This window comes from Callospermophilus lateralis, chromosome 20 (genome assembly GCF_048772815.1).
Source record: "Callospermophilus lateralis isolate mCalLat2 chromosome 20, mCalLat2.hap1, whole genome shotgun sequence".
Classification (NCBI taxonomy): domain Eukaryota; kingdom Metazoa; phylum Chordata; class Mammalia; order Rodentia; family Sciuridae; genus Callospermophilus; species Callospermophilus lateralis.
The window spans coordinates 19,779,190-19,797,369 of NC_135324.1; the positions used below are offsets into that span (position 1 = coordinate 19,779,190).

Genomic DNA, 18,180 nt, shown 5'->3' on the forward strand with positions numbered 1-18,180 from the left:
ACAGCCGTTCTCCACTCTGATATTCCGTTGGTTCACACAGAGAAGAGTGTCTATGTCTCCTGGGTCGACAATGGTTTGGTTCTCAAAATCATTCTAAGTTTGAAAACCACTGAATAATTAGGTGTATATACATGGTATAGATATTATGTACTGGAAAAACAAAAACCTGTAATTACTATCTCTCTGAAATTATCAGTTTTGTTTGACAAAGTTCAAACAGTTCAGCAGGGTTATGAGGTTGTAGCCCAGGAGCAGGGCACTTGCCTAGCACGTCAAAGGCCCTGGGTTCAGTTCCCAGCACCACGCAGGCATCACACACGTACACACACACACACACACACACACACGCACGCACACATACAGTTGACCAGTGTGACTTCAGCTGTTACCCTCTAGCCTTTCCATTCCTTCAATTTCTTGGAGCATTCAAATATCAAGCCTATACCAATAGTTTTGTCCACTCATGACCAACACTCGTTTCCCTTGTGTTTGACATAAAACTAGATGTGCTTACTGTGGAGAAAATTCTACTACACATCATTTCCAGTACTGTATCATTTCCAGGAACATGTGTATGTAACGAAAAGTGCGTTGCCTTGGAGCCAAAGACTCTCTATAACTATGGGCAAGTTATTGAAAATACACAGACCTTACTCTCCTCATTTATAACACAGTTATTAAAAAGTTAAAACAAGAATTTAAATGAGATAAAATAGGTACCACATAATTCTTTTCCCTTTTTCAATTCCTGAAGTAAGTCTCATCAATATTAAAGTATGAACAGTGAATTCTTCATCTTCTAGGCCAAGTCAAGATAAAGTGAATAAGAAAGTGCCCCGCTGTTTCCGCAGTCTTCCTGTGGTGCTGACCAGTCGAAATCCCATACCAGCCAAACAGGATCTCTCCTCAACATTCACTGTGTGAAATATGTACTTTGTGCTGACTAGAGGTTTCCAAGGGCTCTAATCTAGTTGATTTTTATTTGAACATATTTTATCTCTATAGATCAACTACAAATTCCTTGAAGTTAGAAACTTACTTCCTACTTTCTGCCTCTTTCTTTTCTTCCTTCCATCCTGAACCTTGCTTCAGATAGTGTCTATTGTGAATGCTGGTGGTGGTCATGGGGGCAATAAATATTTTTGAGGAGTTGAATATTTGTGCTACTAATTTCAGTCTCCATTTTTATGTATATGCTAAATTCCAAATACTTAAAATATAAATGAATGTGTTTTATTATTCCCAGTATGACCAGATTTAGTGATTCACAAACTTCAACCTTCTAATTATTACCACATTGAATTCTTTCATGACCTCAGAAGGCATTAAAAAAACACAACAAAGTTTGGAAATGCCGGGCTGGGGATGTGGCTCAAGTGGTAGTGCGCTCGCCTGGCATGCGTGCGGCCTGGGTTCTATCCTCAGCACCACATACAAATAAAGATGTTGTGTCCACCAGAAAATAAAAAATAAATATTAAAATTCTCTCTCTCTCTCTCTCTCTCTCTCTCTCTCAAAAAAAAAAAAAGTTTGGAAATGCCCATCAGTGAACTTCCTGTCAATACCTATTTATACAGCTTTGTATTTAAAAAAACAAATCACATGCAATATGTAAAGCTCTAAAAAATTGTTGAAAAAACAATTCAGTATCTGCTACTATATTAAATTTATATTGAAATGGTTGCTTTTGTTGCTTCTTTCCAAGCACTAATCTAGTCATAACAAAAGTCTTTAGCAAGGAAAATGTCACACTGAGCAAACCAAGAAGGCTGTGGCTGAAGGCTGAGAAGTATGAATACATAAGGATGTCACTGGGTGGAAGGAAGGACTCTGAGGCATTCCCTTTACTTTCGTTTTATATAGCTCTGGTCAATTTCACAGCCTCAGCTGATACGGAACAGGGAAATTGGAAAACCGCAGAATTGATTTGCAGAAGTGAGGTTCTATTTTCTTAGACACTGCCTTCATCAGAGCCACCATCATTCTTGTGTGGTGTGATATTATTATCAACAGTAGCCCAGGCACAGTTATAATTGCTAAAAAGTTGTTATCTTCAGGTGGAAACAGAAAAAGAAACAGGACAACTGTGCCATTTTCTCATGTTTTAAATCTGCTCTTTCCATGGTCCTTCATCTTTGCTGCAATTTAAATGTAAAGACTTCTTAAAACTAAATATATATATATATATATATATATATATATATATTTATATATTTATATATTTATATATATTCATATTCATATATATATGACTTCTTTTCTGGTAACCAACCATGATTATAGCAATTCTCTTTGCACTTAGCTCCTTGGTAAGAAACATTATAATAATAAAATTCTAAATGTCCAATTTGAAATAAATATACATTATACATTCAGATATTCTGGTTTGATTTTTCAATTTTCACCCTTAGTAGAATTTACTTTAAACTCTAACTACATGAGAAAATTCCTTCAGAGAACAATCTAGTACTTACTACTCATTTCTGTTGCTGCTGCTGTTCCAGACTGACAGTCGGTTAATAGGTTCTTATTAAAATTGAAATTGGAGCTGCCTTATTATAAAACAAAGCTGTAGCCTCTGGCTATTAGCATCAACCCTGAAACGGACTCTCATTCATATTCTTGAAGATCACTGAGAATGAAGAGGACTGTCGCCTCAATTCTCATATTTTCTTATTGTTTTTAAAGTGCATTTTAATGATAATGAAATCTTTGCTATGCAATGCCATTTGCCTAGTAAAATAAAATATAATTGTAACTTTGTAGTTATAAATTGCTATTTTTTTTTGTTTACATTTAGAAATCTTTATGGGTCAAACAATCAGAAATCTTTCTTTTATTTAATTAAACTATTGCCAAACCTATGGGTTAATTAGTTGAGAATTCTTTCAGGATTCAGTAGAAATTCCCCTCTTCTAAAAGGTCTGAAAATACTAATAAGTTTAACTTCAAATTAACAACAAATAATATTTCAATTAGATATGTCTCTAATAATGAATGTCCTGCACATTTATTTGCTAAATCTGAGAGCCCTGATAATTTATGCCATTTTTCTTAATACCATCAATATTGTGAGCAAAACCACTATTTTAATAAGTTGAACACATAGAAAATGGGCATTTAACGTTACCAGAATCAAAAACAAAATGAAATTCATCCACGCAGAACTGTGCATTAAGGATTTTCATACAATCTTAAGTGCCTAGGGGAAACACCATTTCCTTTCTGTTCATTTGCATGGGGACTTGCAACTTTCCATTTCTAGTGGACAGAAATCAATTGTTTTTCGTCTTTCTCTATTTCTCAATCACAATCTAAATCCCAATATCCTTTGTTAAGTAGATTTCCCTCTCTAATAAAATTCTTTCCCATTCACTGGTAACTCACCCTTACATTCAAAAGTCTAGCGTTACCCATGCTAGTTCATTTGTGCTTTACTTTTTTTTTCTTTTTAATAGTATCAAAAGGTGGCAGACACCAGTTAGATGCCAGAAACACAGGATGAGTAAATAGAAACACGTAAACAATAAAATTTATCCTTTCTTGTAGACACACCCACCTCTCCACCTGCTCCCGAGCTGGCCAATAAGAACCCCGGCGTTCCTTCGCACAGCCTCCGTACAGCCTCTGCGCTCCACCTCCGCGCGAGCCAGCCAATAGGAACCCGGTCCTGGCCCCGCCGAATCCCAGAGCTCCACCCTCAATCAAACCGGCCAATAGAAATCCCGGCGTGGGCTCGCTCAGCCCTTCGCTCCACCTGCGCCCCAGCCGGCCAATAGGAACCCCGGCCTGGTCCCCGCCTGACCGACCACGCGGGAGCGAGACCAGGAAACTACATTTCCCGGCGCGCACGTTCACACATTGTGGCCAATCAGTGCCAGTAGTTCGTGAGGTGGGGGCGGAGCCAGGCTAATAGGCAACCCCATTGGCCCGGGGAGCTGAGAAGAGCCGGAACCCGGGAGCGAGAGAAGTGAAATGACATTTCCTCTTTAAAGAGCTGGAGCCGGGCCCAGCGCGCCATGGCCGCGTGCGCAGGTGGGCACCGCGGGGGCGCAGGATGGAGGGCGTGCGTAGGTGGTCGCGGCTGGTGACTGGGCGGGCCTGAGGCGGGGGAGGGCGTCGGGGACCCACCAGCGGGGGAGCCTCTCGTGTAGCGCTGCAGCGCGGAGCCGGCTCTGCGGTCGCAGACCTCGCCGGTGCCGCCGCGCGTCCCGTGGCGGGCGCGGGCGCGGGCGCGATTTGGCGGAGGCCGCCGCCGTCTGGCCGCAGGCCGGCCGCGCGGCCCTGCGGACCGGCTGCGTGGTGCAGCGCTCGGTGGCGAGCCGAGAGCCCGGGACGCGGGGCTGGCCGGACTTGGTGGTTATTCGGCCAGTTTTCCTCCCTAGATTTAAGAAAGTCCCCGACGCCGAATGGGACTCCGTCTGCGGACGCAGCCAGCGACGCCGTGGACCCCTCCCACGCGTGCAGTGTCCTCAAGCAGCTCAGAGCCATGTACGAGGAGGCACAGCTGACGGACATCGTGGTGGAAGTGGACCACGGGAAGACCTTTTCCTGCCACAGGAACGTCCTCGCTGCCATCAGCCCCTACTTCAGGTAGGAGGGCGCGGACTCCTGCTGGTGTCCGCCCCGACCCCGCCGCGAGACGACGATGACCATGATCACGAGATGGGACCCGCGGGTCTCGTCCCTGCAGGGCCCTGCAGCGCCCAGGTGGCTGTTTTAAAGTTGGTGGTTTGACATTCACGACCAGGAAATCTAGATTCGTGCTACTCAATATGGCAGCCACTAGCGACATGTCGCCGTTGGAAGAGATCATTTAGAATTAAACCCGTTCCTCAGCTACACCGAACACAATTAAGTGCTGCTTAGTAGCTGTCGTATTGGGCAGCACAGATAAGCAGCATTTGCATCGTTAAAGTTTTGAGGGTGACTGGGGCTGTAGCTCAGTGGCGGACCTCTTGCCCAGCACGCGGGAGGCACTGGGTTGGAGCCTCAGCACTACATAAACATAATGCATAAATTAACTAATAAATAAATAAACGCATGCTGTCCATCTACAACTACAAAAAAAAATCTTTTTAATTAAGCAGTGCTGATTTAGAATCTGTTCCAAAAAATTACTCATGATGCATTTTTTTTTAGTATGTGTATCTCTTTTGGAGTTTAAAATCATAGAAACTTGTCCTTCACAAACAAATGACAAATGACCATTCAGTACATTGTCTTAAAACCATGGGGGTAAAAGCAGTAGAATAAAAATAAATATAGTTTGTGTGTGTTATAGACACAAAACTAGTGATTATTTCCAAGATTTTAGAAGCATTTTTATCACTTTAATTTAGGTTGGTTTATCATAAAATGTTGAAAAGTAAACATTTAAAACTTGGGTTTGAAAAATTGCTTCCTACTCTTAAAAAAGAGATTCATGGAAAAGGTAGTTTCCTCCCTGTGGGTAACTTCTTTTGCTTCAGGTGCCCACATGCCCTTCAGTATTCAAAAGTGGTGCATGAATGACAGTAAAATCACCATGTCAAGCACACATTTTTAGTGTTCTTTTTCTGCTTACCTTTATAGGGCACACAGTAATGTAATGTTCCAGATTACTTTCTGGTTCCTCTTTCTCAGAATGCTTGGTTAAAAATAGTTACCTGGGTCTGATGCTTGTGATATAATCATTTAGACTTGCCTTGGGTAGGTGATTGGACTACCGAGTATTATCACAAGACAGTTGGAAGGGAAAAAGATAAAACTCACGTATGTGAAGTTTGGCTTGGCAATGGAAACTCCTGGTGAGATTGACTTGTCCACACTATTGAATAGATGTGTGTTTAAATACGTGGCACTGGGCTGGGGATGTGGCTCAAGTGGTAGCCCGCTCGCCTGGCATGCGTGCGGCCCGGGTTCTATCCTCAGTACCACATACAAACAAAGATGTTGTGTTCGCCGATAACTAAAAAATAAAATATTAAAATTCTCTCTCTCTCTCTCTCTCTCTCTCTCTCTCCCCCCCCCCATCTTTAAAAAAAAAAAAAAGAAAGAAAATAAATACGTGGCACTATTGCTCCTTGTCAAGCTCCAAGCTAAGCATACTTTACATGTGTTACTTTAGATCATCTTTATAATCCTCATTTCAGTGCAGTTGTTATTCCCATTTTACATGTGAAGAAACTGAGGATCATAGAGTGATGCCTACATCATCTGACTACTAAATAGCAGAGACTAGAATTGACTCCAGAGTCAGGCTTTTTACTTATTTCATGACTCTTAAGGAAGGAAAGTGGATAAAGTTCTCTTCAAAATATTCTTTCAAAAATTTTAATTATATTTTAAATTTGAATGAAGTAAATAAATGAAACTCCAAAGGGAAAATGTCTGTTTTATGAAATTTTATGCTCTAGATTATATTTTTAAGTGTCAGATTTAATGAAAATTAGATTTGAGGGCCTAGAAAAATTACTTTATAAGAAGTATGCTTGCAATAGATTTTCTTAATTTTCATAGTATGCCTAGAAAACTTTCTGAGCATAAGATATGTGCATTTAAATAAAGATGTGTGACTAGGTAACTGAAGGGTTAGTTTCTTATCTCTTGCTAGAATTTTGGTACAGGAGTTTTTGGCACCCGTGCTACGCTTGATGTGGAATCTGGAAAGTCATACTTTCCAGTGTAACTGAGATGCTTTTTAAAGAGGTTTGGATTTGATTTTTGTATTTCATTTATGAATAACCTTGAATGAAGCCTTAAAGGAGGTTTTGCTTCACAGTGAAAGAATTAGAATAGCTGGAAACCTGGCACGGCTGTTTGATAGTTCCCGTCGTCAGGTTGTTGGAAGTGCTTTGCTGCTCACAGTCGTGTGTGCAGGAGTGCTCCTACTTGATGTTTACGTGAAGAACCTGTTAGAACAGAGAACTAGGCAGGTGTCACAGCCCCGGTGTGGGAGACCAGCCTGCTCAGGTCAGGACCCGTTCCCCTGTGGTGATCCTCACTTCCTTGGGGAGCCAGGCTCCACCTAACGACGGGCTCTAGTTTTCTTTTTAATTGGTGGCTGAATAGGTGAGTCTTTCAGCACCAGAATTGAAAACCAGCTCATGCATGGGAACATCTAGTTTTTAGTCATTGTGAAAAATCTTTTGATATTACACTTAAAATTTACATTATGGAAGTAAAAATAGAACTCACAGATGAGTAAGCAAGCTGGGCTCTGTGCTTCTTATCCTGCCTTTCAAAATTAATTCCATGTCTTCAGTGACGGCTTCAAGGGTGACTGAAATCTTCCCATTTAAGGATGTTTTTCATATTCTAACACTTAGAATAAAAATGAAAGGATTATCCCCAATGTTAGATTAATTTCTTCAAAAAACCTTAAGCATACTAGAACTTTAAATCGAAGGTAAATAGTATACAGATCATTTTTCAAATGGCTTTTTAAAGAGGTTTGGGTTTGATTTTTGTATTTCATTTATGAATAACCTTGAATGAAGCCTTAAAGGAAAGAAAGGTAATGAAGTTTGAAAATGATTTCTACTTCACAAGCCAGTTATTTAACTACTTAATGTTTTGACCAAGAAAGTCCATGAATGCACCAATATTTTAATTTTGAGGGGAAAAAAATTGTCAAAAGTTTGGGATTAAAAAACAAATTATCTCCAAAGAATTATTGTTGTGTCAAATGTTAAACTCTCTTTAGAAAAGGGCATTATATTAACCTTAATGTAATTTTTATTTATGTGTGGATATAAGTAGGTAAGACATGGTAATTCTAACTGAGATGAAGTATATCTTTTAAGGAAAGATCTTCACAATGTCAAAGGGTAAGTGAAGTCATCTTTAAAAATCTTGTAAACGTTAAGGGAACATTCATCTGCTAACATTAGTTTAAGAAAGTGTGGGGAGAGAATATGTGCTTTTGAACCTCTTTGTGTTTTTTTTTTTTTTTAATAAAGTGAGAGAATTTTTTTTTTTTAATTTTTTTTAATTTTTTTTTTTTTTTTTAGTTTTCGGCGGACACAACATCTTTGTTTGTATGTGGTGCTGAGAATCGAACCCGGGCCGCACGCATGCCAGGCGAGCGCGCTACCGCTTGAGCCACATCCCCAGCCCGTGTTTTGTTTTTTAAGATGAAATTTTTAGAGATATATTTTGGGTCCTAGTTGTAATGTCCAGTGGGACAGAAGCTTTATTAGACTCTCTCCCTGAGTTACTGTCTCATACTGATGCTCTTAAACCTTTTGGGGCAGGGCAATCTAAGATGTCAGGTTCAAAAGGCAACTCAGCTAGAAACCAAGGAGAGTCAGAACCTGAAATGGACCAGGTCACATCTTGGTTTGCTTGACTCAAAATATTCTCCATTTTTCATCATTGACTCTGTGAGGGAGAGACAGATGCCCTCTATCACCATCATTATTATTATTACTATTACTATTATTGTGCTGGGGATTGAACCTAGGGCCTTGTGTACTCTACCAACTGAGCTGTATCCCGTGGCCCGCCTCCACCACCTTTAATTCTTTTGTGGGCTCTTCAGCTGGGTCTGGAGTAAACACAACAACTAATTAACGAGGGGAAAGCATGGAAGTTTTCCTAATTTTCCCTGAACATGGGAATCTTCACATAAAGGTGAAGTCAAAGAAATGGCCAAAGCATGATGCTTTTTTTCCTTAAAGGAACAATAAGTTTGTGAGAGAATACAAGGTGGATGGCTGCCTGGATCAGGTTAATGAATCCTAGGGCGTCACTGAGCATTGTACAGGGTGGGCGAAGCTCCTCGAAGACAAGGGACACTCAGAGCTTGTCTGTTCAGCTTGCTGCGGCCACAGTTGCCCGATTCCTCATGATCACGGCTGTTTTCCAGCCTTGGTATATGAAGGAAGTTCCTGGCCAAAGCATCTCATGGCTGCTACATGAGGGGAAAGCTAGGCAGTAACCCTTCCTGCAGTCAACAGCTCCTCCAGTGAGCTCAGCCCGAACACTCTGCAGAGTGGCAGATTTTGAGATGGCACCAAGTGGACTATCCGAACAGTAGGTTTGGGGCATCAGCCAGTCTAACTCCTAGTAGATGGTCAGTTTTTACCCCCATTTGGAATATAAGGGCATATATCCATTTAGTTTCAAAAGGTTATCTTTGTGATAACTCAATACTTTAAAAAATTTGTCACTGTAGTTTTTATTTGCATAAAACACTAACCATTCTCTCCTTCTTAGATCCATGTTCACTAGCGGCCTTACAGAAAGTACCCAGAAAGAAATTCGAATAGTTGGTGTTGAAGCTGAATCAATGGATTTAGTACTGAATTATGCCTACACCTCCAGAGTTGTTCTGACAGAGGCCAATGTTCAAGCCTTGTTCACTGCCGCTAGCATCTTCCAGATCCCATCTATCCAGGACCAGTGTGCTCAGTACATGGTCAGTCATCTGGACCCACAGAATTCCATTGGGGTCTTTATCTTTGCTGATCATTATGGTCATCAGGAACTTGGAGACAGATCAAAAGAATATATTCGTAAAAAGTTTCTGTGTGTCACCAAAGAACAGGAGTTTCTGCAGCTGACAAAAGACCAGCTGATAAGCATTCTAGACAGCGACGACCTAAATGTGGACCGAGAAGAACATGTGTATGAAAGCATTGTGCGGTGGTTTGAACACGAACAGAATGAACGAGAATTGCACCTTCCAGAAATTTTTGCCAAATGCATACGTTTTCCTCTGATGGAAGATACCTTTATAGAGAAAATTCCACCTCAGTTTGCACAGGCCATAGCCACAGGCTGTGTGGAAAGGGCACCGTCCAACACCAATGGCTGCACTCAAAGGCTGGGGATGACTGCTTCTGAAATGATCATATGTTTCGATGCTGCCCACAAACACTCAATAAAGAAGCAAACAGTGCCTTGTCTGGATATTGCCACAGGAAGGGTGTTTAAGCTATGCAAACCACCAAATGACCTGAGAGAAGTTGGGATTCTGGTATCGCCAGATAATGACATTTACATTGCAGGAGGGTACAGGCCAAGCAGCAGTGAGGTCTCCATTGACCACAAGGCAGAAAACGATTTCTGGATGTATGACCATTCCACCAATAGATGGCTGTCCAAACCATCCTTGCTTCGAGCCAGAATAGGCTGCAGACTGGTGTACTGCTGTGGTAAAATGTATGCAATTGGAGGTCGCGTTTACGAGGGTGACGGGCGTAACTCCCTGAAGTCCGTGGAATGCTATGACAGCAGAGAGAACTGTTGGAGGACAGTGTGTGCGATGCCTGTCGCCATGGAGTTCCACAGTGCCGTGGAGTATAGAGAGAAGATCTATGTCTTACAGGGTAGGTGACCACGGGCCTTCATGCCCCATGGCAGGGTAGCACATGCGTGCCCTCCTTGTGCCTGACGGTTGGTTCCTGGTGGTCAAGGCTTCTCTGCCTTCCTCATCGTAAACCGTTAGAACAGTCTGTTCTGTGGAGAACCTTTAAGGAAAGTAAACTTTTGAACCAAAAAGTTTAAAATGCTTAAAAGTATTTTTCCATTACTACATTGATCCTCCAAGTTTTTTGCCCATGTTATCATATAGAATAAGTACTCTCGAAGTCTTCGGTAATATTTCAGAGTAGTTTTAAGATTTTGAACAATAATCTCAATATGTGGCAATTTTTATTCTTTAATAATATGAATGACCAAGAGATGTAACAACTGCTGTTTTATGGAACTTACTGGATTGGTTTAAAAGAAAAAAGGACAAAGCTTTAACTATAGTTATGTTCTCAGTTACCAGAGGGTTTTGCATAGCCTTATCATTGCCAGAGTTATGAAAATTGATTACAAAGAGGTTGAAATTATAGCTTTCAGGTTTTAATTTCACTGTGTTGCCTTTCATGACAGGTTGTTTTCAATTTCCTTGCTCTAAAAAACTTTCAGATGTCACCTTTTTCTCACTGTTGCTACTGTTGGAGTGACTTGTGTTTAGTTTGAGGACCCGAGCTGAGTAGAGCAACAGGAAGAGGGAATGGGGTTCTGACTGTGAGAACAAGACTCTCAATTTTTTTTTTCTTTTAAAGAGAAACGATTTTTAAATATTTATTTTTTAGTTTTTGTGGACACAACATCTTTATTTTTATGTGGTGCTGAGGATTGAACCCAGCGCCCAGTGCATGCGAGCGCGCTACCGCTTGAGCCACATCCCCAGCCCAAGACTCTCATTTTTTTTTTCTTACACCTTTCAGTTGCTTGAATGCTGAGTGCAACATAGATATGACCAAAACCTTTCTTCTTCTTCTGTGTTTCCTTAATGGGTTATATGTAAATGTTTTCCTCCATTACTGCTTTAATAAAACAGAAAGAGAGGCCACTATCATGAAGATAGACCTGATTTTTAAGCCCTTATTTACCTATTTTTTAAAATCATGGTCTTTGCTCCAACCCTTTACCTAAAACCTCCTGAAAATGCCTGAATACCTCGGCTTCAGGTTAATTTTCCAGAAGGAATAGTGCCTTCTTTTAGTTACACAGAAGCACAGCATGATTTGGGTTGGTTGGTCTTGCCAAAAAAATGGAACCTAAGAATGTAGAATGTATGTGGCCTGGTATGAAGTGTGCCTGTGATTCACTGGTTCATGGACAGAGGTAGGGTTTACCATAGGACAGCCAGAGGAATGTGAAGTCATGTGTAAATGCAACTACTGCAGCAAAACAGTGAATTAATGGGACTTCAGAGTGAGCATCATTTAATCCAAGCCTGTATTTTATATAAGAAGAATCTGAGGCCATAGGGTTTTTCTTAATTGCTTATTGATTTCACTTTATTAAAGAGGACTTTAGATTTTAAAAAATCAACTTTTTATGTGTGTCATCTTTTCCTTCCTGTAAAAAAAACTGTAAGAGAATTTGCACACATTAAAGTTTTGATTCCTCTGATTGATAGTCGTGAATTAGGCAAGCGATTAAAGCTGGGACCTATGGAAAACGAAGTTCAGATATCATTGCTGAACATCAGATGAGAGTGACTCCAGTTTAAAATAGATTTCAAGGGGAAGCTTAATTCAAAGCAGGTATTTATAATCTAAACAAAGCTTATTTACATTTAAAAAAATGAAATGAATTGTACAGTCATAATGTACAAACAAGTTGAGCATCCAGATATCAACTTGTGTATATGCAGACACTCCCAGATCTGAAACATCTACAAGATTTTGTACAAATGTTAGTAAAATTCTTGTAAGTCTTCACTAATTCTAATAGACGTTTTCGTATTTTCAGTCTCATTTGGCATACTGTTTATTGCCAAATTCACTCAGTCAACTCCATAAACGGTGCATGTGTATCTGTCTTATGAAAGGAAGGTTTTCTCTTGTTGAAATTTATCTCTGCATTATAGGAGCACTCAGGTAAGTACATCAGTGACCCATAAGCACCAGTCTGAACTGGTCTTTTAATTAATTAGAAATAGGTAGCAGTGTGTATGAGTAAGCTGTATGTATATGTTTGGCCTTACTGACTGAGCATTCCTAATAATGCTGTTTCAGAGCTGGCCTAAAATAAACTTTCAGTGACACACATTGGTTGGAACAAATGGAACCAAGCTCTTCATTGTTGTTTGGCCATCAAGCCAGAGAAACGCATTACACCTCCCCAGAAGAAACACCCCAACATAACAGGATCTGTTACATTGTTTATTTTAGAAAATGAAATATTTGGAAAATCATGCTCCTTTATCTCCAGTGGTTGGAACAACAGCCTATGACCAAAAATAAACACAAAAATGTACACATTCTTGTTTTCTCTTTCTAGGAGAATTTTTCCTCTTCTATGAGCCTCAAAAAGACTACTGGGGGTTTCTAACCCCCATGACGGTGCCTCGAATCCAGGGCTTGGCTGCGGTGTACGAGGACTCCATCTACTATGTGGCGGGAACCAGTGGGAATCACCAGCGCATGTTCACCGTGGAGGCCTACAACATTGAGCTGAACAAGTGGACCCGCAAGAAGGACTTCCCGTGCGATCAGTCCATCAACCCATACCTCAAGCTGGTCCTCTTCCAGAATAAACTTCACCTGTTTGTCCGAGCTACTCAAGTGACTGTTGAGGAGCATGTCTTCAGAACCAGCAGGAAGAACTCCCTGTACCAGTACGATGAGGCGGCCGACCAGTGGGTGAAGGTGTACGAGACTCCGGATCGGCTCTGGGACCTGGGCCGGCACTATGAGTGTGCTGTTGCCAAACTCTACCCTCAGTGTCTTCAGAAAGTGCTCTAGAGCAGCGGGCTTCACAGTGTCTCTGGCCTCTCGTGCCAGGAGACCTGTCCTAAGAAGCGCTGTCTGTCTTTAAGAAAGCCGAGTTCTGTGCACAGAAATAGGTGCTCCTAAGCTCACAACATAGAGGGACTCGCTTTCGCTTTTCTGATGCTTTCATTTCAGTAAGGTAAAGGTGACAAAGTGCAATTATCAGCATTTTTCCCCCCTGGCATTTAAGTAACCTGTCATCCTAGAGTTTTGTGATAGCCACTAAGGTACTAGAGGAGTCGAGACAACTATGCACTCCATAAGCGCAGTTAGGGTGTCCCTGGGTGGAGACACACAGACCAGGTGGACCTGACTCTTTATTTTAAATACGGGTAACAATCTGAGGCAATATCACTAGGAGTTGTTTAGCTGTGACCTCTAACACAGAAGCACTAACTTAGATCCTCATTCTTAATATTTATATGTATTTACATGTATATTTTTGTGTACTGTTTTCAAGTGGACTGAGATTTAAATGCGTTGTCACTAGAACTGACTGAAGGAGAAACTTAGTCTCAGAGAGAACTTATTGGTTCCACAGTTTTGTGTTTCCCACATACCTTTAAGTTAAGCTAAAGTTTTAAGTGGCAGTTTTCTGTCAGAAACTTCTTCAAGTGCTAACACTGTCTCATTTTTTTAAATCCTGGAAAGGGCTCAAATTGGCAGGTGGCTGGTGCTAGCATAAATTAATCTGGGTGTGTAGCTAGCTACACAGTGTTTAAATGGTCTGAGCCTGCGCTCTTCTCTGACATGAATACGTGAGTTTCTTGGCCGTAGTATCTGTCGACCTCTTGTGATTTCACAGGGTTTGCTAACTGTGATAAGGTATGGCCAGGTACTGTCTAACTGGATTCGGTGGGAGAACGTCAGACTGTTGTACCAAGTTTGCACTAACAGGGGCCATTTTATTGCCCTACCTCCTTTTCCAGCCTCTGCCTGTCCAGATTGTCAGTCCAGTGAAAGTTAACTCATAATGTGAAGATTTACATCTACTTCTAAAATTTTGTTTTTTCAGAAACATAAAATTCCTTCAGTGGTTTAATAGTTTAATGACTTTTAAAATTTCATATTACAATTACAACCTCATCATTTTCCTTTTGCACTTAACAGTGATGGATGCTTTACATTGAAATACTCGTTCTAGCTGAAGGCGATCAAGGAAGAGTGAGAGAACAGAACCATGGCTAGGGTACGAGGTCATTTTTCACATTTAACTGATGAATTTCTAACAGTGAGTTAGGAAATACTGACATGAAGGACAGACTTGTTTGTGTATCTAAGACAAGTATATTTGGATTGGAACGTATTCTTGACTCTGCCAAGAATGTCTGATAAAGGATTTAAGTATAGCCCAGTCTGTCCTCAGTCAGAACAGTTTGATTTTCTTGAAGAAAGCAAACTTGCGTGGTTTGTATTAAACACTCTTGCACAAATTGTAATATGATACTGTGAAAACAATTTAAAACATTGCCTCTTTGCATCACATACCTCGTTTTTCAGAAACTTTCCAAACTGCTTTACAAAGACCTCTATAAGTAGGGATAGTTTTCTGAAGTGGAAGTTCAAGTGGATGGCCTTTGTAGACTTAACATCTTAGAATCTAGTCCTAGAAAGCTAGATATGTGGCTTTTATTTATTGGCTTCGACAGTGCATCTGTGATCTCTTTACAAGCGTTGTCGGCCAATATCTTACCCCACCCCCAGGTTTCTTTGTCTTTTATTTTATCTTTTGGTTATTTCCAGTTTTGTTTTTTTTACAGTTTTACATTGCTGAGGACAGGGGAAAATACAACCAGTTCTGCAAGAGATAACCATGTAATTTATTTTGCAAGCTTTGTTGAGTATCTAAGATTTTCTTCCGCTTTTTGACAATCTTCTGTATTTAGAAAAATATGTTACTTGAAAACGAGACAGAACGTTGAGTGTTTGTGTGCCGCAGGATCCAGAAGAGAACAAAGCTGTGGTTCCTTCTACAGCAGATTAATTCTGTGGATCTCTACCATGGTTGACCCTTTTGCTATAAGAGTTCATATCAAGGGTATGATCTAAGTGTAGTGTGTCAGGGCCAAGGCTTGGAGTTTGCTGGAGCAGCAGAATACCTATTGGATTTTATATGAAGAACTGTTTATGTTATATAGCTCAGATGTTTTGCCACTGTTTAAAATGGCTTCAGAAGAGGTCCTAGAAAACCTAGTGCTCTGTGTGGGTCAATGTGTAGACACTTCATGGCACATTTTCATAGTATGATGAGAATATACGTGAAAGACACAGTGGCTGCCACAGATTAGGGGTAAGTCTGACGTGTCCCACTTTAGCTGTGTTTCTGCATTTGAAGAATGTATGTAGCACTTTCCTATGTATTTTTTACACATAGAAAACTGGACTTGGTGTAACTGTGTCATAGGAAAGTAGAAATTGTATTCTTTATTTTCCATCTTTGTTTTCTGTTATCTTACAAGTTGATGCTTAAGCGTCAGGCAGATTTCACTGGTGCATGAGAAAAGGTGGATGTGATCTGTAAGGAATCGGATTCCCTGTGTGAAGCAGTGTAATATGGCATTTGATGTTCAGTGCTCAGGTATGTAGTAAGTACTGTAGTCCTATGGGGGCAAATGTGTAGATATTTTTAAACATTTTGCCGTAATTGCACAATTTTTTGCATTTTTACCTGATGTCATTGTTTCTTATAATAAAATCTTTTCTGATTAAAACTTCCAGTGTTGTAATCTGACCTCCAATGAGTGAGTTTTGCAGAGTTAAAATTGTTGGAAGTCACGAAATACCTCATGTCATGATAGATTTTAATCTGTTAAAAACCTGGCCTTTGGTAGAGAATGAAATAATCACTATCATTGTGTGTAATGTTCTTTAAGTTCTAAAGAAGCTTGTTTATCTCAGTAACTCCTGTTTTCTGACCTGAACTGTTCCTGTGTTTGACTCATTCTCTTACACATGTCACATGCAATGTGTCAGAAGGTCCTGTGCTGTCCCTCTGTCCATGTACCCTATCTGCCACTCTCATCCAGTCTGAGCCAGCCTGTCTTGTCTACATAATGCAGTTGCCCCTGAACCTGTCTTCCTCCTGCCATCCCTGACCTCTTATGGAATTTCTCCACACATAGTCTCGTGACCCTGTGAAAACATAGGTCAGATCATGTCCCTCTTCTGCCCAGACTTCTCTAGTGGCTCACCATCCCCTTATCTATAAGAGAGCCGACTCCTTATCTACATGGTCTGTGCCTCAACCCCGTCACCATCCCCGCTCAGCTTGATTCCAGCCACACTGGGGTGCGGCCTTCTTCCTGCTGCATCTCCCTGACAGCCCACTCACCTTACTGACTTGTGTGTTAAACTGTCACCTCAGCAGAAGGCCTTCCCTAAACACCTTATTTTCCACCTCCTCCTACCCATCCCACCTTCCTTCCCTGCTCTGTTTTTCATGTCTTCCCCCATTAAAATGTCAGCTCCACGAAGGGGAAGAGCATGTTTCATTCTCCATTGCTCTTGAGATCATTGCCTGGTGCAGAGTTAGGTGCTCAGTACGTGTTTAAGGGAGAAATGAATTTTCCAAAAGATCTCAGAGCACCCTGAGAGGTGGTGGGACCTGAACTGTCTGTGCTTCTCCAGGGCGTGGATGAGGTGGAACCTAGCTTCTCTGTTTCCCCCTCTGCACCTCCTTCCTGTCCCTGGGTTACTATACTATACACAGAGGCTAAAGGTCACCTGGTGAGGGGTTGCCTGGGCCTGGAGCCAAGTTTTGCATTTCTCCTCTGTTATTCACATTCTGTTCCAAACCAAATGCACAGAAGAGACAGTTGTTCATCCTTTGTTGAATGGTTGCCTCTTTAGAGTTCCATTTTCTCTCAATATTGTTATTTAAGATACCTACTGTGATTCTTATCCTGGGAGTGGATGAGGTGGGAAGTAGCTTCTCTCTGTTCCCCCTCTGCACCTCCTTCCTGTCACTGTGTTACTGTACTAATAAGCCACGTTTCTCATTCTGGAAGAGATTAAGGAAAAGTGGTGTAACTTTAACCTCAAGTATATGGCAGGATATATGTATAGTGAAGCTATTTGGACTTGATGCTCCGTTTTGGAGGGGTATTAATTCAATTCTCAGATAATATAGGGATATCTGGGTTGTATGTGTCTCCTGTGAGTTTCACTTCTGCCTTTCAAGAGAACATGAACAGATGTGTGGGCCTAGAGTTGTTCATTCCATCCTTATGTCCATGGAATTGGCAGTGATGACCCCTCTTTCGTTTCTGATATGGGTAATTTGTTTATTCTTTTTGTTCTTGTTTCACTTGCTAGAGGCTTGTCAATTGCACTGGTCTTCTTGAAGCACCAAAGTCTAGTTTTAATGATTTCTCACTATTGTTTTGTGTTTTAATTGCATTGATTTCTGCTCTTTTAGACCTTTCTTCTTTTTCTAGTAGTATATTTAATGCTGTAAACTTTTGTCTAAGTACTGTTTTTATAGCATCCCACAAATTTTGATATGTTGCATTTTCATTTTTAGTACAGAATATTTTTATCATATCCACTTGGAGAATATGCCCTTTCATAATTACATAATACCTCTTTTTGATCCTTGATAATCTTTCTGGTTCTGAGGTCTTGCTGTATAAAATTAGTGCAGCTTCTTGGCTTTCTTTTACTTTACACTAGCTTGACTTCTTTTTCTTTTGACTGCATCTTTATGTGCAAACTGGGTCTCCTGTAGACAGCTCCTGGCTGGGACTTACCCTGTGTACATGGACAGTCTGTTTCTCTGCAGTTTGTTTATAGAGCACTGGCATTTAAGTTGCTTACTGACATCTTCCATATTCGTGGCTGTTTTCTGTTGGCTGTTCTTATCTGTTTTTGCCTATTTTCTTGTGTCGACCTTTTTTAATTACTCTATTGTATCTGC

The 18,180-nt window shown here is 40.7% G+C and overlaps 1 protein-coding gene across 1 annotated transcript; it reads left to right on the top strand.

The window, feature by feature from the left end:
* The first annotated feature begins 3,951 nt into the window (after nt 1-3,951).
* Nucleotides 3,952-15,976, top strand: Kbtbd8 (kelch repeat and BTB domain containing 8). Its single transcript, XM_076841689.2, has 4 exons — nt 3,952-4,035; nt 4,386-4,593; nt 9,202-10,316; nt 12,775-15,976. The coding sequence occupies exons 1-4, from the start codon at nt 4,020-4,022 to the stop codon at nt 13,236-13,238; spliced, it is 1,803 nt and encodes a 600-aa protein (XP_076697804.2). The 5' UTR covers nt 3,952-4,019; the 3' UTR covers nt 13,239-15,976.
* The last annotated feature ends 2,204 nt before the right edge of the window (nt 15,977-18,180 follow it).